The sequence below is a fragment of the Camelus dromedarius genome, chromosome 8 (assembly GCF_036321535.1).
Source record: "Camelus dromedarius isolate mCamDro1 chromosome 8, mCamDro1.pat, whole genome shotgun sequence".
Taxonomy (NCBI): Eukaryota; Metazoa; Chordata; class Mammalia; order Artiodactyla; family Camelidae; genus Camelus; species Camelus dromedarius.
Window position 1 is genome coordinate 42696121 of NC_087443.1, and position 26192 is coordinate 42722312.

Here is a 26192-nt window from a genome sequence, read left to right on the forward strand (position 1 = left end):
TAGTAGAAAAAGCATTTTATTTATATGGAAAAAACTACATTAAGATCTGTAAAAGGTGTCAATATAATATTGCCTATACAGGAAAAAAATTCAGATGTGAATAGCAACAAATAAAAGTTACACATCTTCCTACTTAGCAGTGCAATTAATTCACATTGCAATAAAGTTAAGTCAAGTATAACAAAATCAAAACAAGTGTTTCTTCATAATCAGTATACTGAGAATTACAGTGTAAAGATCATTTCATGTTTAAGAAATCTGCAATCTACAGAATACCTTAAGACAGGGGAGACAGCCAGTTAATTCATTTCATTATCAGGTGTTGGGTTTTATCAATACTGTTCACAGGAAAAAAGTAATGAGTTGACATACATGTAAATAGAATATATTTAGTCTATACAGTAAAAAAATACAAATTATAAAGTGAGCTAACAAAGAATGAAATCTGAATACAGATTTATAAAACTGACGACATTCAGACAACACATACAGTATTTTCCATGTAAAAACATCTAGCTTCAGCAAAAAATAATTTGGTTGCTTTTCAGATGCATTGTAGATCTTGTAAGCTGAAGATGCAGATGTCCAAGTATCTTAAAAACCATAATAAATGTCTTTCTCAATGCATACAAAATGATAAATGCTCTCATCACAGTCTTAAGGATATTTTTGGAAGTTTGTTTTGTCTTGCTTCAGAAATACATTTAAAATGGGTAAAAATCAAAGGATTTCATGGTACAATGAAACAGTAAACAGTGCTCAATTTACTGCTAATGTTGAAAAAACCTAGCTTTTACAGTACTCTGGTATATATGAAAAATTTTTTTATTTTACATTGCATATTTCTGAGTCCATTCTCTTGCATGTCTGTTGTATCTGTAGGTATACAAAAGGGATATAATCAAAACATAAATTAAATCTTTTAGAATCTATCTATATAAAACTGTATACTCTACCTTCATATGCTTAATTGCAATAATCATACATACACTAATTATTGGGTCAATGTAACTTAGGCTCATGAATAAATAAAACAGAAAACATAAAATGATTTTTTAAATTAATGGATCTCTTCATAACCTATATGAAAACATACCTAAATCATAAAAAAAATGAAGAAACCAACTTCTAATAGAAACCTATAAACGCCAACCCTGAATGGGCACTATTTGTAAAATGCAAATGAATCAATGTAAGTAAGATAAAACAGCTTGAAAATTAGGTCAGTTTAGTGGGGAATTAGAAGTAACCCTCTTTCTGGGAAAGGCTAAGCAATATGATATTCAATACTTTCCAATTATCAATTTTTTTCATTTATAAATTTACTACCTAAAATTATAGTTCTTTACTACCAAAAAATATGCATACTATGCAAATGCAGAAGTACCATTAAATAATAAAGGATTAAACAATAAGTGAGACGGAAGAAGATTCTTTGTAAAAAGACTAATAGAGTTTTTAAAAAAGAAAGGTTTACTGCATTGGAAAGATAAACAAACAATATAAAGATAACAAGCATAACTAAATGTATTTTAAAACATTGGTAATACTTATGTTTTGGCAGATTACATAGAAAATGTACCCAAAGAGAAACTAACATAAGTGAACACTTACTTTTCTTTGTCTGATTTATAGATTTGTGCAATATCTGGTACTAAGGGGTCATCTGGATTAGGGTCACAAAGTAGAGAACATATGGACAATAAAACTAGATTTAAAAGAAAACATCATATTAGATTCTGAGTTTTCTACTTTATACAAATTACACATGTGAAAATAACTATACTGAATAGACAAAACTTATAAAGAAAACATATAATAAAATGAACACATTAAATTACATTTTAGGTTAACTTTGGTTGGTAGCAAGTATCTAATTTTTTAAATTGCAAAATTACTATACAGTGTGTATAACACAAAATTATTATAACTTTTGAAGCTTTAAATTCAATTTAAATTTCTACTTATTTAAAAAATGTGAGCCTCCAAAGTAGCTATTAATAACCTTTAAACTCAAAAGTTCTCTACAAAAATATTTTTAGGTAACAACACATATACCCCAAATGGTACATAATGGAAAAAATACTAGAATGGCATTAGATGTTTCTTAGAGATTTTTTTTACTTTAATGAGAAAACTGTCCACTTTTTATTCCATTTTAATGCAGAAAATTTGTGTTTAATCAATTAAAGGTAAAGTAATCAAATGATAGTTAACAATCCACTATTTTACAGATCATGCTCATGCATTTTTTCAGCTTGGGCTTAGTGCTAAAGAAGGAAGATTTGTAAGATTATTTTCAATGAATTGTTTATTCCATGTGCATTATCCATATCAATGCATTTAAAAATAATATGAACAGCTATCACTTCGTAACATATATTTTAAAATGTAAATGAAAGTTGAAAAAATATGGTAGTTGTTTCTTGGAACATTACATCAAAGTACTAATGCAAATAGCTATAATTTTTAACAAATGTAAGTATCTGAAAAAGGAGGGAATAGGACTCTGGTTCCTCATTTGTCTGCTTCAATTACATGCCACCGCTTCTGAGGCGGTACAAGAAATCTCTGGAAAAATCTTTCATCTTCACTTTACTCTACTGTATTCCTTTATCTTTTCCTACTCTTACAGAAGTGAATTTATAAAGTGGAGCTGATTCTTAAATGACATGGAAAGGGATTGCAAAGAACTAACAAAATCTAATACTTTATTCATCTTTTTTATCTTGTCTGCCCAGTGAAATTTCAAGTCTTGTATGTTAAACCAACAGGGTAGATTATCTGGGCTCAGATCTCCAGAAAGTTCCCAGACTAAACTCATGATAAAAAAAAAGACATTTAAAATATAAAAAGTAGAAAATGTACAAACAAAGGAAGAAGGTTTAAGCTACAATAATAAGCAACAGGGAAGTTCTTCATCTCCCCACTCCTGCTGCCAAGAGCCACGTCCCCTGATTTCGCTATTATGCAAACAAATCAAAATGTTTTAAGATAAGGAAAAAGGTAATAATAGTTGACAATCATTTGAGTGCTTACTATGTGCTGGGTGCATATGTGGTATACGAACATTTTAAGTCAGAAAACCTGTCATTCAAAAATAACTAACTGACCTGAAGGGTTATTACTTATCTAATACTTGAAATAATCATGGTTGTGGACACTGCTTCCTAAAAACCTTACCACTTTTTAAAACAAGTATTCAGGTAGCATTTATTTTAAAAAGTGTTTTAAATGACTAGGGATTCCTCCCCCAGATTCTTCAAGAGAAACAGTTTTCTTAATTTTATAAAAAGGGAAAACTGCCAAGTTCCTTTCAGGGGCAGACGCTTCTAACTCAGAACAGTAACTCAGGTTCTTTTCTGTTAGAGAAACAAGACAAAATTAAGAGGCTGGCACAGCAAATAGTATTGGCTAATGAAATAAAACAATTTCCAATGCTCTATATACACATCTCATAATTTAGCAAAGAATGTGTTAAAGTTGAGAATCCACATGGATTGTGTACCAGTCCTTACAATGATGCTGTTGATTATTTGAAGTTTAGACTAACATGCTATATGTACTGCATTCTTCTGAAGTGTGGAATATGTCTTCCATTTTATTTTTTACATATAGAATGTGTATTTTTATTTTAAAATTTTATTTTTTTTTTAATTTTTATTGAAGTGTAGTTGATTTACAATGTTAGTTTCAGGTGTATAGCAAAGTGATTCAGTTATACACAAACATACATATATATTTTCTTTCCAAATTCTTCTCCATTATGTGTTACTACAAGAAAATGAACATAGTTCCCTGTGCTATACAATAGGTCCTTGTTGTTTATCTATTTTATATATAGTACTGTGTGTCTGTTAATCCCCAATCCCATGTCTTCCATTTTAAATCATTTATCTGACTAATCTGACATTTCTTCTTACATGAAGTAAAAGAGATATAATGCTTTACGCATTGTATCAATAAATAATTCCATTTAATGAAAGAAAAAACTGGTCCTAAAATCTTATTTTTAATTCTGTCTCTTTCTCCCTCTGTGTCTCTGGTTCTGTCTCTCTCTTTTTTTAAAAGATAAAGCCCAAACTGAAGGGGTAAAATGTCAACAGGCTTATCCCCAAATTCCTAGCTCTAGCATTTTAACTTTCTCTCATTTCATCATTTATACTTGCCCATCAGTCCCCCAAGCTAACTGTTAAAAGCGAGAACAACATAAGAGCTAAGAAAGCAAAGCAAGATCAAAGCAGAAAAAAACATAGTAGATTGGCTTTTTTACACTTTGTTCCCTAAGATACTCCTGCTGTGTTTTTCTTGTTTCACTGTTATAAATCTGATAAACGAAATTACCTTTTGATACAGTCAGAGCTGGTGACCACTGTGACCTCAGGATATCAAGACAAATACTTCCATTGCTGTTTATGTTTGGGTGGTAAATTTTTGTGGTGAAAGCAATCTAAACATGAAACAAAACAAAACAAAACTGTGATAATCCATAAACTGAGAAACCAAACAGAACTAATTTGCTCTAGGGTAAAATGTCCTCAGTTTTATGGGATCTTAGAGGAGAAATATATTCAGCACAAACTGGATGAACATCTACTTTATGCACATGTAGTTTTATCTACTGAAAATGTGAAAGTAAATAAAGTCAGTTTCCTGCCTTCCCCTACCCCAAGCAACTGAGAAGTATTTTGGAAAGTGTAGTAAATTAAGTCTGTAATAGCTAGTGTGACTGGCTGAGTAGCAATGGAAGAAATCAACCATTGCTTTCATCATTCCTCAAAGCAATCCTTGTCTTAACTTGATTATCAAGTGACACCTGGAAGTGAGATATTTGGAACTAAAATTAGGGTGTTGACCCTGTTTCAGAGGAAGGTTGAGGAGCCCCAGCTTACTTGTCCTAAGAAATCCACCAAGAATTCTATTCTCCCACAAGAGTTGTTACATTATTTCATATATAATATTAATCAGGTGTTTTCAGAAATCTAAAATAATTATTTCCTCAGTCACACAATTTGTTAATGATTTTCTCCCTCATTGATACCTCCATCATTTGTTTCCTCTTTAGATTTAATAAGGATGTGCTTTTATCTTTCCTATCACACTAAAGGAACTGTGTCATATTTTCTTGTGTCTTCCCCAATGCAACAGAACAGTACAGGTGCTCAATAAATGTTTGCTGATGACTTAAAAACTGAGAAAGAAGGGTCAACCTAGGAACGACTGAATGGAAAATGCTAATTCTTGACCATAAAAACTTCCCAAACTATACATAAGGAGAGAAAGACAAGTAGGGAAGCTAATTTACAGCCTAACAGATACTACCTTTTATTTATAGATACAATACAATATTTGAGTAAGAAAGTATATTTTAGATTCAGTGGTTTTATAAAACAGTTTGAACATGCTAACCTACCCACAGTCTTCTGACATCATGAAAATATCTCTGGATAGAGTAAAATCCCTGACCAGGACTCACGTCAATCATAAAAATAAAAATACCTTTGGTGGTTTAAAAGGATAGTCTGTCGGAAAATGTACAGTGAGAAAGAAGACTCCACCTTGATATGCGCTATCAGGCTGAAATTACAAAATAAATTGCATCAGTGTTTGATTACTATATTTATTTAGTAACCTAAAATGATTTCCCCCAAAGTTACCAGTTTGAAAAAAAAATGCCATCTTGTCAAAAGTTCAAATCATTTACCTTGAAAACAGGTTTCTCGTTGCAGGCACGAAGGAGGATTTTCCAACAATCATGATGGCATCACAGTTTAAAACAAAACAAAAATAGGACACACACAGTGGTGTGATTTGCCCAGACAAATCTGTTTATGAGTACAGACTTTTAAAGATCAGTAAACACACAAGGCTGTTGGGAGAAAAGAATAATTTTCTACAGCAGCAATCAGTATGGAAAAAAGGACTGGGGCTACTGTTTACCTTCTTAATTATGAAACTTAAGTTCTGACGGTACTTTAAAGGGCAAGAATGGAGATGAATTGAAATGACCAAGTTATGAAAAGGCTAAGTGACACTGCTACATCATTTAGATATCAAATCTTCACTTAGCAACAGTTTATAAGATAACATGGAAAATGCAAAAAAGCCCCAAACAAAACTAGACAAATTCAATTTCATACAATTATCAAATTAAGAAACAACTTTCTAAGAGGAATTTAAATTTGGCCATGTCTTTTTATGGCAATTAGGAAATATTTATAATGTTACAAGCAAGGGGAAAAAAAAGGATGATTTTTTAAAAAGGAAAAAAGTAGCAAAAATACCTTAAATTCTATTTTAATTCCTTTATATTTAATCAATTGTATTATGTTATATTAACAGTTTAGTAATAATAGCAAAGCTCATTACTTCCTCCTTAAGTTTCTGCATATACATTAGAGGACTGTACTATAGAATTATTCTTACTATATACATTAATTCTAATTCATAAAAAATTATAAGGAATGTAGAAAATGTAAGTAAATTACAATCAACAGATATGGTCTGCTTAGATATTCAAACGATACTACAGAGTAGCGTATTTACATTACTAAAGGAAAGGGTAGGTATGAGTACATAATTGTCACCATTTGCTACACGTGATTCACCTAAGAAATATTTGTCAAGGGCTATATAATTCAAATGGCAAGGGTGAGCCTTGCAATGATACTATTTTGAAGGTTCTTAGTAAGCAATGAAAAACAAATAGATTCTTACTAAAAATTCTTAGATAAATAAATATGGTGCACTTCACCCTTTTAAAAAACTAACTTAATGTAACAATTTAGTAATTTAAGACACTGGCCCAGGACTCCTGCTCTGAAAATTCAACAGTTGTTCTATTTTTTAAAATTTAAACATAAGGGAATAAGATTAAAAACTCTATGGCTTACTAGGTAGGTAAGGCTCTGTCCCGGGAAGGAGGAGAGAATGCTGTTCATGGAAACATGTTACTAAGTTACTCTCACCCAGAAAATAGATTTGAGCTGGCAGGGCCCATTCTTATGCAATCAGATTTTTGCCCACAGAAAGAAGAGCCTGCTTCAAGTCATAACTGCTTCTCAGGTGTAGAAAGAAAAAAATCTTAATAAAGGTAATATGTGTTAAGAGAAGCCAGGCATAAAACAGCAGATAATTTTAAGTTCAAGACAATGCAACGAAACCAAGAGGCCAGTTCATGAGGTGGCAAGGACAGAGCCACTGTGATACTTAAGTATCAGTTCTCCCTCACACACAGGAACAGCGATGAGACTGACTGCAAACTGGTGCTTGTTCTGTGTAGGAATTCCATTACTGGGTTAATTAGACTCACTTCTAAACTACTAGAACTGTTGATGTGAGAATAATTATGATTAGTTCTGGACAACTGACTCCCTGTGTTTAAAAAAAGATAAAGCAAACATGCAGCCTGGTTGCAAATTGTGGGCGATCCATTACTACGCCTAACCATCATGGATTTGGCAAAGACAACACCATCCTAGCAAGTATTTGCCACCAGGGCTCTAGAAAATCATCATAAATCCTCTACTCATATTTTGCTTCCTGGGTGATTCAGGGTACAGGAAACTTCAACCCTAGCCACAAACATCTGCTCAAAGGTGAAATGTCAAGAATGAAGCATGGCTGAGGGATTTAATTTCATATATATGAATCATACTTACAGGCCCCATAATAGTTGCTTGCCAGTGGAACACTGAAACAAACAAAGCAGTTTTGGAGTCATTAACAAGTGTTCAGACCTGTATTATTAATGGTAGTAAAATCCTAGCAAGAGAGCAAAGCTTACAGTCATCGCCCACAGGTCCAGCCGAACAGTGAGCAGGGGGGTCGCGTTGTAGATCACTTAATTCCTGAAGCGAAGAAAAAATACTTCAGGTTAATTCTTTTCCAGGGAAACATGCATAATAATCCATGAAGACACAAACTACTCATTTTAAAATCATTTTAGGCAGTCCTATTCAAAAATATGGAGACATAAAATGTACTCTGTCACTGACAGGTAGAAGAGTATGGAATAAGGATATTAAGTTCCTTCATGAGACAGCTCCAAACTTTGGGAAAAAATCAAATGGGTTAAAATACGGTTTTTCTTGAACATCCCTAAGACAAAATATTTAATGAGTATCTACTGCATTCAAGGTAACGTATATTAAGTGCTAGGTATGCAATACGTAAGAAACAGATCCTACTTCAACAAGCTCATAATCCAAGTTGGTCAAGTGAAAGCTCACAGAGAGATGGGTGTTACAGGAACAACGTGCAGGTTAAATGGAAAGAAAGGAGAGCAGTGGGCCACATTGTGAAGCCTAGCACACTGACTCATATGCTCTTTCCTGCTCTCAAGGAAGCAAAGGAAGAAACATGGAAGCGGCGCAGCTTTAGCTGGCCAGTCCTGGGTTGGCATTCCAGCTCGAGCCCTGTGACCTTGGGGAAATTACTTAACTTCCTTCCCTTCAGTTGGAAGGAACTGCTCACCCTCAAATATGAAAGGGTCACATTCAATACGAAAGACCGAATGTCAGGAATGAAGAATCTAATTTAGTTGGGAAGATCAGGGAATGTCTTTGAGAAAGTAACATTTCAGCTGAAATCTAGAGAACGAGAGAGTTAATTTTGGGAGAAATGAGTGACATTGGGAGGCAGAGCGGTATAAGATGAGGTTGAAATTGGCAGAGGCCAGGCAGAAAACTGAGAACAACATACACCATATTAAGGATTGGGGTTTTACACCAAGTGCATTGAGAGGGATGTTAAGAAGTGGTATGATCTGATTTAAGAGATGGCTCCGACTGGTCTGTGTGTTGAATGGATTAGAGGTGGGAAAGAGAAGCTACAAGAAGAGGGGCTTGGACTGGAGGAGGGGCAGGTAAAAGAGGATGGGTCTGGGATATTTTGAAGGGCTTACTTATCACAGGATTTGATGATGAATCACATGTACAGAGTAAGGAGAAAGGTCACAAATACGTATGGTGAAGACTAGTGGCAGCCAATATTTACTTGATGTTTTACCATCCTAACAATCCTGAGACATAGGTGTTACTATGCTCCTAACTTTGCAGATGAAGAATAAAGGTGCCACACTTCACTGTGTGCTCACAGAACTAGTATAGGGTGGAACTGGGAATCAAATCCTGGTAGTGGAACCTCTGGCTTTTTAGCTTCACAAATGTAACAAAGGTAGATACCACCTACTGAGATGTGGGACGACTACAAGACACACTGATTTGGAAAACAGACACAATGAATCTGTGATCCTTGTGACACCAAGGAAAAATTTAGCTCAACATGCAGGGCTGGAGATTAAAAGGGACTAGCTATCAGAAAAAGCACTGTATACACCTGGTATTTAAAACCGTGCAAATGATATAAACATTTTCATGGGACACATGTAAACAAACACTGTATTCAGCAAATCTAAGACACCATTGACTGTAAACTACATCTTTATTTTATGTACCAATAGTTAAGGAAAAAACTCTGCCAATTAATTTTAAGACACCATCAATTATAAAGACACATCCAGACTTTAGAAATGTTAAAATGAAAAAGACGTGCGCCTTAGAATCACTGCAATACAGTGGTTACAGCAATGAGTTCAGTGTTCTAATAGAGACAAACAAGGAAGAGGATGTGGTAGGGAAAAGAAAGTGATATATGAGCTAAGGAACTGGGCCAAGTGCAACCTCAAGTCTCCTTCCAAGGCGTCCAGTCTTTCTCAATACACCCTCTACACCCTGGTACTTTCATTTTTGTTTTTTGTTGTTTTTTTCCCCCACAGCTGGTGCCGTGCTTCTCCTCCTGACAAGAATTAACTAACAGAGTTAGCGGCTTCTTTGGTCCAGGTTTAGTTAAACAATAAAGAGGAAGATTTCAGTCTTTGACCTAGTGATAGTGGTTAAAAAAGCAAGGCTTTTCAGTTCAAGTCCATGTACCATCACTCACTTGCCAAATGATCCTGGGCAAAGCATTTTTTTCTCTACAAGCCTTAAGTTTCCTTTAATACAAAATGGCATTACAGCCTTCATCCACAGTTTCTATGATAAACAAGTGAAATGGTACATATGAGGCATACAGCAGTCTCTGGCACATAGAAGGCATTCAAATAAGTGTTAAGATAATATGAAAAATGTTAAAAAAAAAAAAGATAATATGGAACTAGGGGTAGGGTATAGCTCAGTGGTAGAGTGCATGCTTAGCATGCAGGAGGTCCTGGGTTCAATCCCCAGTATCTCCACGTAAAAAAAATAATAAACAAACAAACTAATTACCTCCCCCCTCAGAAAAAAAAAAGATAATATGGAACTGATGACAACCATCCAATTCTCTAATTATTTAACCAGTTTAAGTGACTGGGGAGGAGCAGTTCCCAAGTCATAGCCCCATTTTAGAATTACTGTGCTTTACTTAACATTTTTCTAAATTTGGGCTTTTAGGAGATTGCTTTTGAAAAGATTCATCATGTTGAGTTTTCTAAACATTAGTTTAAATGGGTAAATGGAACTTCTTTGCCCTTAACTAGAAAAACTAGTTAATTAGAAAATGATAGTCTCTAATTGTGGTTTAAAAAAAAACTGATGACTTGCATGTATATATTTTATTAGTAATGTATATGTGAATAAATTATACATACACATACAAATTAATTTTGTTCAACAAAAAACCTCAAACCATAGTTTAATTGGAATAGCCTTGAATTGTGTTCAAATTTCAAATGTCAGACTGTTCTTTCAAATCCCTTTAAAATAGTATAGAAAAATACTTGTTATCTTGTTCTCGTTTCTTTGTGTCCTGATTCTACCTCCTGTTTGAAGTTAGAGCTAAGAACGAGAGATAAAATCTAACAACTGATCTACAAAGGCCAGGTTCTTAAGTTGTCTATTTAAAGCTCACTTATAGGAAAGAGGCAGTTGACAGTACATCATTCTTAACAGTCACAGCAATCATTTCTTACGACTAATAACGACTCAAGCACTTTGGTGAGGAGACTTACACAGCCTAGACTCTTTTAAAGGGTCTAAATTTCTAATGTTCTCTCCCTTTGTCAAAATGTCTGGAAACGTTCCTGGAAATAAGCCACTGAAACTATGGTGCATATGCACAGACAGAATGACCAACAGAAAACAAAAGGCACAATAAATACCCTCCCTTGCCCACAAAAATACAGGTCTTAAAATTGAAAAATGAAGAATTCTGAGATGTGCTAAGGAGGTGAAAGTATAAAAAAAAAAAAACTACAAACAAACAAACCAAAACTCATCCCTTTTGCTCTTAAGTCTCTTCAGAAGCCAGTGTACTTCTAGATAAACACAAGAAATCAAGGACTATTTATACTTGTTAAATTCTCCCTTTGACTGAGTTTACTCCAAGGTTTTCAAAAACCACCCTATTAATTGATTTATGTTTTCTCTACTATTATTGGCATTCTTATTTATCTACGTCTAGCATCACACCCACATATGGAGTATTAAAAATAGTTTAGTGATTCTTATATTTCAAAAGGAAATGCTAGGACCAGTAATCTCTTCCTTTGCTCTTCACTCTTTCTCTAAGAATTAACACTGACTTACACAAGTTGCTCAAATGTATAGGATCCTCACAAAATCCAAGGCTCATGGCTATGATTTTATCCCATGCTGATTAAAAGTAAAAGGTCCCAGAGACAAAGCATTTTAAACCATTCATTTTAATTAAGTATTGTATCTGTGTGTATATGTGTGTGTTACAGAAGCAAAACAAAGGAAAACAGTGCTTTGTAGGGAAGAAACAGAGAGAGCACTGTATAAATAGTCAAACCCCCACAAGGCCATCACCCAAACCAAACCACAGCCAACCTATTAGAGTATCTCCACCCATGGCTTTGGTGGGAAATAAGCATGTCACTCGATGTTGGAGAGAGAGTAAGCTGAGACAGAATCTTCTGGAGGGCAACTTGGCAGTAACTGTGAAAGCAGAAAATGAATATGGTCTCTGACCTAGTAATTTCACCTCACAGTAATAATTGTCCAAAATAACCTTCCTTCTATTGTTACCAAGTCCAAACTCATTCTATTTGCTGCACAACAGGCCAATAAATGAGAGATAAGGTGTTGGGGCAAGGAATAACGACTTTATTCAGAAAGCCAGCAGACCGAGAAGATGGGGCACAAACGTCCTAGAGAACGATCTCACCCAAGTCAGAATTTAGGCTCTTTTAACACTAAAAGGGGGCAGAAGTGTGGTTGGTTGTTGGAAACTTTCTGGTGTCAGAATCCTTTGTGTTCTGAAACTTCTTATCTCTGTATGAATGAAAAAGTTTTATACCCTTACAGGTCAGAGCCTTGAGAATGGGCTATCTTCAGGCAATAGGCAACATTCTTTTACAAAAGGTGCAGAACCAGCATGACTAAACCCAGGAAACACAGCAAAGAGTTAGAGCTAAAGGAACAGATCTAATATGGAGTCAGATTTGTTCTTCCCTGTTACACTATCTTCCTGTGCCCAAATTCTATCCATTGTCCTTAACAGTGGCTGTCTTCCCAATGGCCACTTAAAAAACATGAGTTTTGGAGTCAGAGCTGGCCTTGCTACTGGCACTTACTAGCTATGTGACCTTGGCCAACTTGCTTGACCTCTTGCTCAAGTGCCTCATATGGGGATATCACTGATGACCTCGAAGAACTACACTGAAAATTAAATGAAAACACGTAAGTACCTAGCTTAATATCTGCTGTGTATAACAGAAGCTTAATAAATACTAGTTTCCTCCTTTTCTTTCCTCTTCTACCGAAATGTTATTTTAAAATCAGGATTTACATGCATTTTATTCATGGATTCCTCCACAATACTTAGCACAATGCCTTTCATATCAGGTGTTTGATAGTTTGAGTTAAACAATAAAATTTAAGGAATAACATGATCAGTAGAGCATAGATATCTCAAATTTCTATTTTTTAGGAATGCAAATGATTAGATTTGGCAATAGAATCAGAATCAATTACTCCTTCATGTAGATATACAGACTGCATATAATTTAAAAAAAATCTTAATAACAGGTGTTGAAAATAGTGAAAAATCACTTGAAAACACTGGGGGTAGCTTTTTATAATAACATATAATAACATCTAGAAATGAACCTCAAAAGAATATTAATCATTAAGGTATTAAAAACACATACCACTGCCACAACTATTTTCAATTTACAGAACGTATGACATTCTAGCAAGGTGTTCAAAGCCACACAGAATTCTTGTTAGACATTTTTGTTATGGTTTTTCTGATTTAGAAGCCCTCAACACTCTAAACATTCCATTCTTATTGTTTATTTAAGATGCTGCTGACCTACTTTCAGGACATAGCTTTCGGCTGCTTTTCCAAAAGGAGTTAGGGATTTGTGCTGAGCTGACCTAGTCTCAAAGTTAAGTTGTCTTCCAAACACTAGCAATCCTTGGTGACAGAGCTACCCATAGACAGAGCTGCCTGTCTGGACAGAGGTTTTTTTTCCTTACTTGTTCCAAGCTCAATTTAACCAGCCCGACTGATTATAGCAAGAGTTTATTAAGCACTTCAACGTCCTTTCTAATAGGGATCATGATTCTGATTTTATACTCTAGTCCCAACTGTACACTCCCAATCTTTTAAAGATTTATTTTAATGACATAATATTATGATGCTAATAAAAATCTTCATAAGTCACTGGTCAGGCACATTTGTTAATGATTAAACTGGGGCATGAAATTCAAGGAGAACTTATTTGTGGAAAAAAGTAACTTCATGGGGGAGGCAGTGTATAGCTCAGTGGTGCATAGTATGCACAAGGTCCTGGGTTCAAACCCCAGTGCCCCTCTTAACAAAATAAATGAATAAATAAATACTTAAGTAACTTCATAAGATATGGTTTAAAAGATATAGAAAAGAGGTCCTCTGGATCCTTAGAAACTTCCACGTAGTTGTTTCTCCAAGAAAATGTATGTAAAAATAGCTACAAGCCTCAAGGGTCACCATCTGAATGTGTTCATTAAGGTTTATAACACTCAAGGGAGTGCTAGAAAGAAAGTTTCTCCTAGGACAGAAGTGTGATCTAGGAAGGAACCGGTATAAAATATCTTGACTGGCACAAACTACCTTCTATATCAAAAATAAACACAAATATGAAACATTAAAAAGGTTATAAGAGGTAGGAAATGCTGAAAAGCCAGACGGATTGCCTCAGGGTTTCTACCTTACTCCACTCCTTTAAACTCGTGGCACACCACAATGCTTAAACACAAATAATCCTCATTTGTTAAAACGTGGATTGCTGGAGCACAGAAAAAGGTGAGAGAGAGAGAGAGTGTGCATGTGTGTGTGTGTGTGTGTGTGTGTATTTGTCAGTTATTACAAGCAGCAGTCAGGGCTGCTGCATTTTGCCCCACAGGCCATGTGCACCAACTCCAAGGGGCGCCATTTACATAGACTTCAATGTGATTGGTACCCTCCCCAACCCTTCCAAGGCTCTACAAAGTTTCATTACAGAAAGTTGCACATAAAAGAAGTGGACAGCACATCCTTTAAGCTGATGTTTGACATCTGAGTAGGACCATGAGAACTTACTTTAACTTTATTTCATCAATTTGCTGAAAATGGAAAGAAAATGGCAAACTTGGAATTCAAAAACTACAAGTGAAGACAGTGACATTGTAGTGGACGGAAATGGAAAATTTTTCAAAATGCTATGCCACTAAAGAAGACAGTACAAATGTTGGCACAGATATGAAGCAACTGGAACTCTCATATGCTGCTGGTAGAAGAGGAAAAGTTTGACAATAACCACTAACAGTGAACACAGGTATGCTCAAGGACCCAGCAATTCTACTGCCAGCTATATTTTGAACAGAATACAGAGAAATCATATGATGTAAAAGATGGCTATCAAATAATGATACTAGCTATAAACCCATACATGAAAAGAACTTGTTACAGTAAACACAGTGTGTATACATATATTTTGTGTGTGTGTGTATATCTTTCAATTTCATTTCCAGTGACTTTTTAAATCTAAAATTGAAATACAGTTTCAATTTCCTTCTCCTTTGAGACAAAGTAAGTTTAAAACAAACAAACCTTATAGTTAAACACAGATCAGTCAAACTGGTGAAAGAATGCTAAAGTTATCTGTGTAATCTGTGTCAGTGAAGCAGTTTTCTGTTCCAGTGTGACTCACACTCAAATAAAAAAAACTAATTAGGGTATTTAAATTTCAAAATAAAGATATACAGTAATGAAAGGTAGATTACAAGATAGTCCCTATATTATGACTGGCACTATAAAAGCACTATGAATCCACAAAAACAAGTACTTAATGCATTTATATAGACTTACATGGCTAAGCACCTCTATTCTGGTTCAGATTTTTATAACCAACTAGACACAAAGAAAAGTACTGAGAGGCCTGAAGCTGAATTTTAAATTGGCAAGGATGGTATGTTTATAACACCCCCACAATATGCTGAGTGTTCTCCATAAAACCAACTTAGACACAGTCCCTGCCTCTAGGGGACTTAAAATCTAAAAGTAGACGAGGCTGCCTAATTCAAAGAAAGTAAGCAAATAAAAGGAAACAAAGAAGGGAATATAAGAGAAGAGAGGGCTGCATTAATCTCTCAGCTCCCAGAAGGATAACAGCCCAATCTGAACAGTAGAGAATGAAAGCTAACAAGTCAGTTGCCTTATTTATGCTCAGACTTCATATGACACTATGCAGTAAATATTCTCTAAAATCTATGCTGACCAGACTGAAAATGCTTTGTTCTTGTCTACTTTCAACATTCAGAAGGTCTAAATTTCCATAATAGATATAATATATACCCTACCGGGTGTGTGTAAAGGATATAAGCAGCCCATGCATAAGGACTGATTTACAGTCCAAATTCTAAATTACTGAATCCAAAGCATATGAAAGCATTATTTCAAAAATCCTGGTTCAACAGGCAATTAATTAATGTGACACAACCATCTTTATCTCAAAACTCCTAAAACAAGGCAGTGATTCTTACTGGATTGCATTTTTGATGTTGTCTCTAAAGGGATATAAGAGCTATATTTGGTTTGTCTGTAAATAAACATTTCATGGGCTTATAGTTCAGACTCTGATCTCCTTATCCAGTTGACTAGAGCTATTTCAATAGGGAGATGTCAAACAATTCTCAGAAATGTCTCTGAATACAGACTTCTTTAAGCCCTTGAATTAAAGAACATCTTTATTTTAAACCATGGAGAGTCTTGCTGGAAGACTTCAAAATGCTGACGACATCCAATTAAGTTATAGGGACCAAATTCACTTCAACAAACTGGTCCTGGCTGCTTCTCTGTCTCTTTGGATCAGGTATCTCTGGCAAAGGCTGTTTATTAAAAGTAATGATATCAAAGCAGCCAAATTCAACACAAAAGGAAGAAGATCAAAAAAGCAATGATGCCATTGACTTCACCGCATCAAATTAATATTTACTGAATCTGAACTATAAAGAGCACAATTTAGAATAAACATTTGAGGTCAGGATTAGGGACACTGTCTACCCAATGCCTCAGATCTGCAACCACTTTCCCCCAGTGCTCTCTAAAGCAGCCATAATGACTTCCAATTTCCCAAAATGCTATCTTGCCTCTAATTTAAAACATGGCTTCCTTTTAAAGAAAAGACTCAATCACCTCCCTTTACATGTAATACTTCCATTGTAGGAATTACATAAATAAAAACATATCTTAGACAAGTCCAAGGTATCCCAGGGGAAAAAAAAAACTGTATTTGAGTCTACTTTAGGAAGTATTATAGTAAAAAAGCACTTATTCCAGTAATCCGAACTCTAAACTTTGGAATTTTTCCCTTCTTGTCCCACCCCACCCTCCCACCCCCGCACATGAATCAGTACCAAGTTATTCAGCTTCTCCTTTGGTACAGATCCTCCCACTGAAATGGTCCCAGGAACAGGCTAGTCATAAAAAAACCTGAGGTCCAAAGGGCATAAGAGAAAAGCCAGAGGAGAGACATTTCAGGGTAAGAAGCCAAAAGTGTAAACCAGGGAGATGCTATGAAGGAATCTGAGAACAGACTAGGCAGTAGGCGGAAGACTGGCCAGACTGCCGAGCCTTAGAGGTGTGACCTGCAGGGCCAAGTAGGGGCAGGCATGGGTGGGTCAGGCCAATTCAAAAAGGCCAAGTATGTAATTTTCTTACATACCCTTCTTACATACCCCTCTTTCCAAATGTCCTCTGCCATCACGCTAGCTCAAATCCTTTTGGGTTTCACTTAACAAGTGTAATGATGTCCTAACTGACCTCCTATTTCTCTACCAGCACAGTGGGGTCAAAATCACCTTGTTAAAGTACCACGTTAAACCGTATCAATGCTTTTCATTAGCCTTAACAGAAGATGTATAAATCCTTAAAATGCTATAAATCCTTAAAATGGCTGAGCAGACCTTCCAGGATCTGACTCCTCTCTAGCCTCATATATTCTCCCACTTCCCCCAATGTTTTCTACACCAGTCATAATGACTTTAAATTCCGCAAAATGCTATCTTGCCCCTAGCTTCAAACATCATTTCCTTTTAGACAGAAGATGTTTTATACCCTTATTAGTTTTAAATTTTCTAGACAATGCTGGCTATCCTTACTTTCCTAAATATCTCCTTATTACATTTTGTATATGCCTTATATACGTAAGGTGCTGCCTAAATGCATTAACTTGAATCTAAAAAATCTACACGAAAGGCAGTTGTGTAAGGCAGTTGTCTAAATACATGGATAAAATAATCTTCAAAGTATAAAAGATACCTGTGAAACAGATGGATGCTAAATGGAATTAGAAAAGTACATTGTGTTACCAGTACAAAAACAGAAATACATCTTATTTGCATCACAAATAAATGCTCTTTAATCAAAAAGTAATACGTCTTTAGAGGCTCACTGATCTTATACATTAAGATGTCTATTTCAATTCTGACAATTTAAAATAAATAGAATGTTAACTCAAGTTTCATATAGCATTGCTCAATATTTATTTTTATAACCATTTTTCTATGGAACAAGAACAAAACAGTAAATAACATTACTTAGGTGTGCCAAAAATTATAAATCAGAAAGGACCATAGAAGTTACCTAGTTCAATCCATTCCTAGATAAAGAGAATAAAGGCTATGAGTTTCTTGGCCAAGGTCACAAAGCCAAAGCTAGGACAAAGGCTCAGACCAGCTGATTTCCACTCCAGCACCCTTCCCAACCCCAAACAATACTCATCTCAAGGCTGTAATAACTAGAGCACATTATTCTCAATCAACACTGGAGCCAACAATGCTCCAGGACTGAATTAAGGCCATTTGCACATTTTCAGCTATGCTCAAGAGAAACAAAACTGTGAAGAGTGAAGCAATGAAAAGGAATTCTTATTACCTTTTCCCAGGAGACTTAAGGTTAGACATGAACACTACTTCATACGCTTTGAGAGTGTTTGTGCTCAAAGACACTCTGAGATGCAAAAAAAAAAAAAAAAAAAAAAAAAAAGATAGGAAATTACATACAACTTTTCAAACACATAATAGAATTTTGACACACAATGGAACATGCAACATAGAACATTTGGAGTGCCCCATTATGAAAAATTACTATTTACTTCATGGTAACCAAGAAAGACAGTGCTTCAAGGAAAAAGAAAAAAACTAGCAATCTAGTTCTTAAAACCTACTTAAAACACAAACTTATCTACCAATGTTTACCAAATATTTACTTTCTCACAGCTCTGTCCCTAATAGCTGGCATAGATATAGTAGGCACTTAATAAGTATTTGCATCATAAATTAATCTCTTTTAGCATCACTCAGTTCTATTCTTAAATACTGTGGTTGTACTTTATGACTATAAAATGTTGCTACTTGTAATAGATAACAAAGAGCACTGACAGTTCGTATTACATAGAAATATTTCCAAGGCTAGAATATTTTACATTATGTCTTTATCTATATATGTGTGTGTATGTGTTCATTTGCTTTCTCTATACATACATGTTAACACATATATGTACATGTATGACTATATGGCAGGTATTTTTGACAATATTGTTTTTACCTAAAGATCTTATGCTATGGAACAATGATTTTCAATCTTCCCTCATGGTAATTCATAAGAAAAACATTAAACATCACAACCTAGTACACATACACATACACACACACACACAGGGACATATATACATAACTAAAACAAAAGTTTGAAAAAACAACACCATTACTACACCCAAAGCACTAATATTTCCTTCTCCAATTTTTAAAATGTTGTTTGTGATCCTCTAAACTGATTATGTCACCCCTGTTCTGAAAGCTCAGGGAAGTACAAGGAGACACTGAGGCACTGGGAAGGTGTAGACCTTAGTTTGGCATTCATTCCTTAGGCATAACCTAGACTCTACAGACACCCAGCAAAATGAAGACTAGAAATTATTAAACTTCATTCACTGTTCATTCAAAAGCTATGCTGAACACCAAAAGGGTGCTATTATTGCGTAAGTAAAAAAGAGAGACCACATTCTGGGCCCTAAAACAAATCTCAAAAAGTTTAAAGGAGTCAAATAAAAACACATATTCTCTGATCACAATGGAATTAAATTAGAAATCAAGAACAGAAAGCACTGTAAAATCCCAATTATTTGGGAAATAAATAATATACTCCTAAATGACTTGAGTCAAAAAATAAATTAAAAGGGAAATCAGAACATATTTTTAACTAAGTGAAAATAAAAAACAGAACACATCAAAACTTGGGGCAAGTAAAAACACAGGCAAGAGTTTTACAGATTTAGAGAAGAACATGAGCCCAGGCACCGGGTCTGTTAGGTCCCCTCCAGAGCAATCCAAACCACTCACAAAAGGAGGGTGGCCTCCTGGAGTGAGAACCATCAGGTTAATTTTACTGGCTAAAGAAGTTTAAGGTGAAGGAACCAATCCCCTACCTCACCCCAGTTAGAAAGGCTTTCCAAAATCTCAAAGGAGACGAGAAGCCTAATAAGCAAGGTGCCGTCAGTGAAGGAGAAGAGTCACACAAACAGGGTAGTATGACTAGAGAACAGTGGGGGAAACCTCCGAAAAGAGACAAGTCTGGAAGCCGCAGAGAAAGGTGGTGATCAGATGGGCAGCGCCAGACTGTTTCAGGATGGCAGTGCCCTCCCATACTAAGGACAACCCCTGGAACACAGGAGCCTCGGACTACCATCTAATGTGTGTTAACTGAACCTTCACAGATTCATCCCAGAACTAAATATCTTTTATTGCAGCATACAGGGTTAAGAGGAGAGAGGACAAGTACCTCAATAATAGCTTTTAAGTGTAATACGAGTTCATCCACTGTTGAAAAAGGGATGAGGGGAACTAATACCTTGGAGACACCTATTAACTCAGTTTGATGGGAACTATTAGACTGACCATTTTGATTAGTGGCACTCATTAAATATGTTTTCTACATGTATTTCAGGGAACTAAAACGAGTAAGGATGCTACTCTCCTTCGCTGGAGGCAATCCCACATCCTGCTAGGTTTGGTTTTTATAATATGTACCCGGCTTCCTAAAATAGGCACAAACAGCCATATTTGGATATGCTATTTATTTCCACAGAGAAGGAACCTCAGAACTTTTAAACTAGGATAGACAGTAGTTATCTTGTCTTTTTACACCTTTGTTGTGATGAGGAAAGAAAAATACATGATACTGGGGCCAAAGGAAGACTGAGCTTAATTATAAAGACTTAAAAGCAGAAAAATTCATACAGTGGCTTTTAGATAAAGAACACTTTTTTCCTTTCATCTCAGGACAAACCATTTATCTACCAAAAAGCATGAATACTGTGTTCCTTCTTTTTAAAAACTTTTTAAAGCAGTGTCTTTTTTTTTGGAAGGAACCTGGAGTCTTAGGCTTAATCTTCTAATCCGCCAGTCTTCCTAACATATCTGTGCAAACTGAACTGCTGACTACTATTCAAAGTCATTACAGGAACTAAACAGCTAGATCAATTCATAAACTACTTTCTCAAATGAAATCTTCACAATGAGATGATACTTATGACAAAACATTTATGAATTACATTTATGAATAAGTGACAAAACAAAGATGTACAGATATATTATTCTTTTACCATGTTAACTGATCCAGTGCGTATGACTGCAGAGCAGAAATTTACAATGCATAACCAACACGAGTGATCCATCAATGAAAATTATTAAATATGCCAGTGTTAATTATAATGCCACTTTACATTTGTATAGAAAATTCCAGTTTGCAAAATACTTACATCCATAAGTTCATCTGACTCTATGTCTTTCAATTTAGGTAAAACAGATATAAGATGTGAGTCCATCTAGATAGTGAAATAGTTAAGAGCATGGACTCTGGAGCCAACAGTCTGGTTTGGACTCCTAACACTGCCACTTACCACATATGTGATTCTGAGTACACTACTCAACATCTTTGTGCCTTAGTTTCATCTTCTGTAAAATGGGGATAATTGTTTCTATCTCTTGGGCTTACTAATGATAAAATCAATTAATATATGTCAAGCACTTAGTACAGTGTCTAGCACAGAGTAATCATTATGTGTTACACATGCTGGTTGTACTTCTCAGCAGCGTCATTAGGGACAGGGGAAGAAGCTAGTAATTCAGAGCCAGGAATAGAAACCAGAGCTGCTTCTCCCATTTGATGCTCCATCCACAAAAGGCTGGGTGTTTCTTGTTTTTTTTTTTAAAGTATCCTAAGATTTTCACACTGACATAAATAGTTTAATGTGAAATTGTATAAATTGAAAAATTCAGCAGCTTAAAACATTCATAAAATTGTATTTTAATTTATATTTACATATACATTTTAAGTGAAATTGACTACTAAAAAAAAATATCCATCTTGGGGACAGAACTATACATTAAGGAATAGATATCTGTGTTGCTATATTTGCAAAACAAAACTCTTTTGTTTCACTTTTCAAAAGATAGATCACATCATGTTAGTATGATTACTTCAATTTCTTGACAAATTAAAAAAATCTAGAGGGAAATATACTAAGATGATGATGACTGTATTAGGATTTCCTTTTTTTTTCCTTTCTGGTTTTCAAGACATTCAGTATTGAAAAAAAAAAGTTTATTTCCAAAAAAAAGTTTACCAAGGTTTGAAAACAGAATTGATAGAAAAAACACTTCAAAATTAATTCTAGAAAATAATAAACGCCCAGCTGGAAAACTGCCCTCTTTTTCAGACATGTTTTAGATATTTCTCCTCAGACTTTGTTCAGATTTTTTTCCTTTAGTGACTTAGGTGACTGTGATAACATCTACCACTGCATCTAAAAATAGGGCATGGGTGTGTAAATTTATGAGCTGAAATGCAAAACTGGCACTGGATGTCTAAATTAGAGTATTAAATCATTTAGCATACTCAAGCATAAAAATATATTTAAGCACTCATATCCGCATACTTTGTATATTCATACAATTTTAACTCAGCCATCTTTAATCTTTTCATATGACTGAAGAAATGTAAAGTCATGAACTTTTTAACATTTTCAAATATGCCAAGTCACTTCTTAAGAGATTAACCTGGACAAAGCACTCCACTCCAGATCTCAGGCTCCTTCTCTGAACAGAAAGGAGAGTAGACTAGAACATCAGTGATTCTCAGCCTTTTTTCTACCCCAGCCCAACCGAGGGATTCAACATCTCTCCATTTACAGCAGCGGAGACAGTCTGAAAATGTCCCGGGGATGATTCTCATACACCACCCCAGAGGCTGTTCCTCTGCCCTCCACTCCACTCTGAGACTCCACTGCACTACTGCAGAGTTCACTGAGGTTCTGCATAGTTCTAAAGTCTGCCCGTGTGGGTACAAGAAAATCACAACCCAATGACCTGGAAGGTACTTGACAGTGTTACTTTAATTAACTTAAAAAGAAAGTCAAAATGCTAATATGTACATTCTTTTGCTGAAGCATCCAAGATTTAAGAATTTGTACACTGATGATATCAAAGAGGGATTTGTAACTGTTCACGTGGCAAACAGCACACCTCCCCTGGAATTGGCTTCTAATCAAGGAGGTAGGTAAAGAAAGAGGAAAAGGGGGGAATCAAACAAAATAATACCACCTAAAGTTTGAGGAAATGGTTTGAAAATGTGATTAATGGAAAGAGAATTGTGCAGGTCAACTTTTCCAACAGAAAAGGAAAGCCAAAGATTGACGCAGAGATGGGATGTTATGTGATTCCAAATTTCTTCTCCAAAATATCAATTTGTTAAAGGTCTGACATCATTTCTAGGTAAGAATTTTTTTTTTTTTTTTTGCCAGACAACTCTGTTAGAAACTAATAATAACTAATACCTACTAAAAATACGACTTGGGTACATGCCATATTACAAATACAAGCCAAATATATTCACTCAGCATGATGATTGATAATTGCCCAGTATAATACTCACAAATAGTGTCAATTTTCTTTGAATGTCTAATTACTGTGGACAAATTCTATACTATTCAAATCTATTCTATGTGTAAAGTCTTGTGAAAAATTCTCACAACTAGGGAAGAAGGAAGTGGAATTTTAAGACTTCCTTGGAAAATATGTGCTGTTTACTTCAAATGTGAGCCAATATTACATCATCATTAATAAATATACAAAGCATGGCATAGATGCCAAGTAGGGCTTCAAAATTAGAATCTAACTATATGAAAAAAATATGTACTTGCATTATCTTCAAATCATAAAACATATTAATTAATAAATGCTAATTAGCTTTGTGTTTTACAGTGAGAGGAATCTTAAAAGACACACACACACACAAAACCAATATTCTAGTTTTAGTATTTGAACCAAAAATAAAAAAAAAAATTGGCTAGGTCTCAAAATTGTTGTCCGCTGTACCAGAAGATGCCACCAATGGAGACTGAGAACACAATGTATACATCTCTATCACTGCTCTACTGATTCATGCCTGAAAAAGCTGATAAATTCTTTTGGTAGGCATAGATGTCTTCTGAAATCCTTTACAAAACATGCTATCCACTGTTGGCTTAACTGGCTGAACGAACTTCTCATTAAAAAAACAAATTCTCCATGTTCTCCCCATGAACTACAACAGCGAAACCTAAAACTTGCGTCGGTGAACAGACCAAATAACCCAACAAATAATAAAAGTAAACAGAAAGAAAATGCCCTAACCCCAATTTTGTAAGACGTTCACATTAAAGACGGTAGTGATAATATTATGCAAGGTAAGACAATTCTTCACATTGCGTTGGGATGGATAAATATGTAATGAATATAATACATTTCTTCCTCATTCTATACCCATGCGTCAAAGCATCAAACAATTTAATTTGTGACAGTTTGTTGTGTCTCAAACTTTACTTACAAGTTTATCATGAGGGAAAAAGAACCTGCTTGGCTTGACTCACCATGAATCACAGCCAGGAGGTCATCTTGTTGTGTATCAGCAACTATGTTTTCACTACAGCTATGTGACCTGAAGTGGCAGCAGCAGAGGCACCAAAATAGAAGGGGCAGGAGGCTTCTCGGCCCCAAATGAGCTTTTCCAGCCCATTCGGGCATCTGAGCAAGAGCCAGCCGCACAGGAGAGAAAGAACAAACCCAACAGCTCCGCGGAGGAAGGCTGCAGGCCCACCACACCTTCCTAGCCCTCCCCAGGAGCTCGGGGAAGCAAGAATATCAAAGAGAACGGGCTTAAGAAAACAACGTGGAGAAAGCAGCATGACAAGGGCCAAAACTAGCCGGGGGTAGGGGCAAAATCCAGCCGTGACCGTGAAGCACAGATTTCGGGGAGGTGTGGAGATCCCGGAGGATCTCCAGACGGGGGCTCCGGGAGCAGCTCCGCCGCGAGCGCACAGCGGGCTCCCTGCCTCCAAGCACCTCCAGCCCCCGGGACCTGCCAGTGCTCCTTCCTCACCTGCCGGGTGCCCGCCGGCCCGGCCGGCACCTCCGGCCCCCGTCCCCGCCCCAGCCCCAGCACACCCTCTCCTCCTGTGCCCTCCCGGCGCGTCTCTCGGGACCACCGCCGGGGTCAGCGTGGGCAGGGGGCCGAAGCCCGCCCCGCCGCCCCAGGCCCGGCCCGGGCACTCACTTTCTGAATCCGCTTCAGCGCCATGGGTCAGGGAGGGCGGTGAGGACACTGGCGGGCGGCGGGCAGCTGCGGGGCTCGGGGGCGTGGGGTCGTCGCGGGCTCTGCTCGCCGGCTGCTCGGCTGGCTCAGCCGGGTGGGTCCCGGGCTCGCCGCTCGCTGGCTCGCTCCGGGCGCCGGTGCCTGCTCCGAGTGCGCCCGAGCGCGAGAGTGCGCGAGTGTGCGGGCGGGGACGCCGGCGAGACTCTTTTGTTTCCGCTTCTGCTTCTGGGAAGGAGCCAGCGCCTGCCCCGCCCCGCCCCGCCCCGCCGGGCACACTGGGAAGTGTAGTTCCAGCGCGCTGCGAGGGCAGGTTGCTCAGCGCCCACCTCCACCTGTAGCCTGGGCTCCAACCTGTGAATGGGGACAATAAATTAGCTCGCAAAGCGTGTACAGGAATTTCTAAAATGTGCTACAGCTGATCTTGTCATTGTTACCTTTACAGATTTCACTCTCTTCTCAAATATATAAATTGCCTCAATTTCTCACACGTGCACAGACTCACATCAGTTATGACGCCTCACTTAGCTCCCTAGTTCCTATTTCAAAAGGCGCCTCCTCTCTCCGAGCTAATCCCTCATGTCCGCCCCTCCTTGTAACTCTGAATTCTGAGCTTCATCCTCACTCTTGACTCCTTCCCTTCCGTTGTCAGTACACTATCGCTCAATCCATGCAGTCTCCTCGCCCTCCTCATCCCCTCAATTCTTAAGAACTTGAGTGCTCATTAAAATTTGGCTTCTGCTTTCAGCACCGGCAGAATTCGGTTTTCACCAAGGTTGCTCTTGAGGTTCTAATTCCCAATCCAGTTCACTCCTTATCCTCCGTGATGTTTTTGGGCCACTGGATTGCTGGTCATTCTTTTACATTTCAAAACGTTCACTGCCTCTGGCTTCCACAGCACCACAGTCGCTGGGTCTTCTATTTCTCTGACTTTCCCTTTTCCATTACTAGCTCCTCTTCTCAAGAGTGAGAGCGCCCTGGAGTTCCATTCTCTGATCTCTCATCATCAATACCTTCCTGGAAGATAGACTTCGTGT

General features: G+C 36.6%; 1 protein-coding gene across 1 annotated transcript; it reads right to left on the reverse strand.

Annotated features, from left to right (window-relative positions):
- On the reverse strand, nt 1-25396 carry UBE2D1 (ubiquitin conjugating enzyme E2 D1). Its single transcript, XM_031461307.2, has 7 exons — nt 25120-25396; nt 7787-7850; nt 7662-7693; nt 5500-5577; nt 4345-4450; nt 1615-1708; nt 1-876 (listed from the first exon to the last, which is right to left on the reverse strand). Exons 1-7 carry the CDS (start codon nt 25141-25143, stop codon nt 831-833), a joined length of 444 nt encoding a protein of 147 aa, XP_031317167.1. The 5' UTR covers nt 25144-25396; the 3' UTR covers nt 1-830.
- Between the last annotated feature and the right edge of the window lie 796 nt (nt 25397-26192).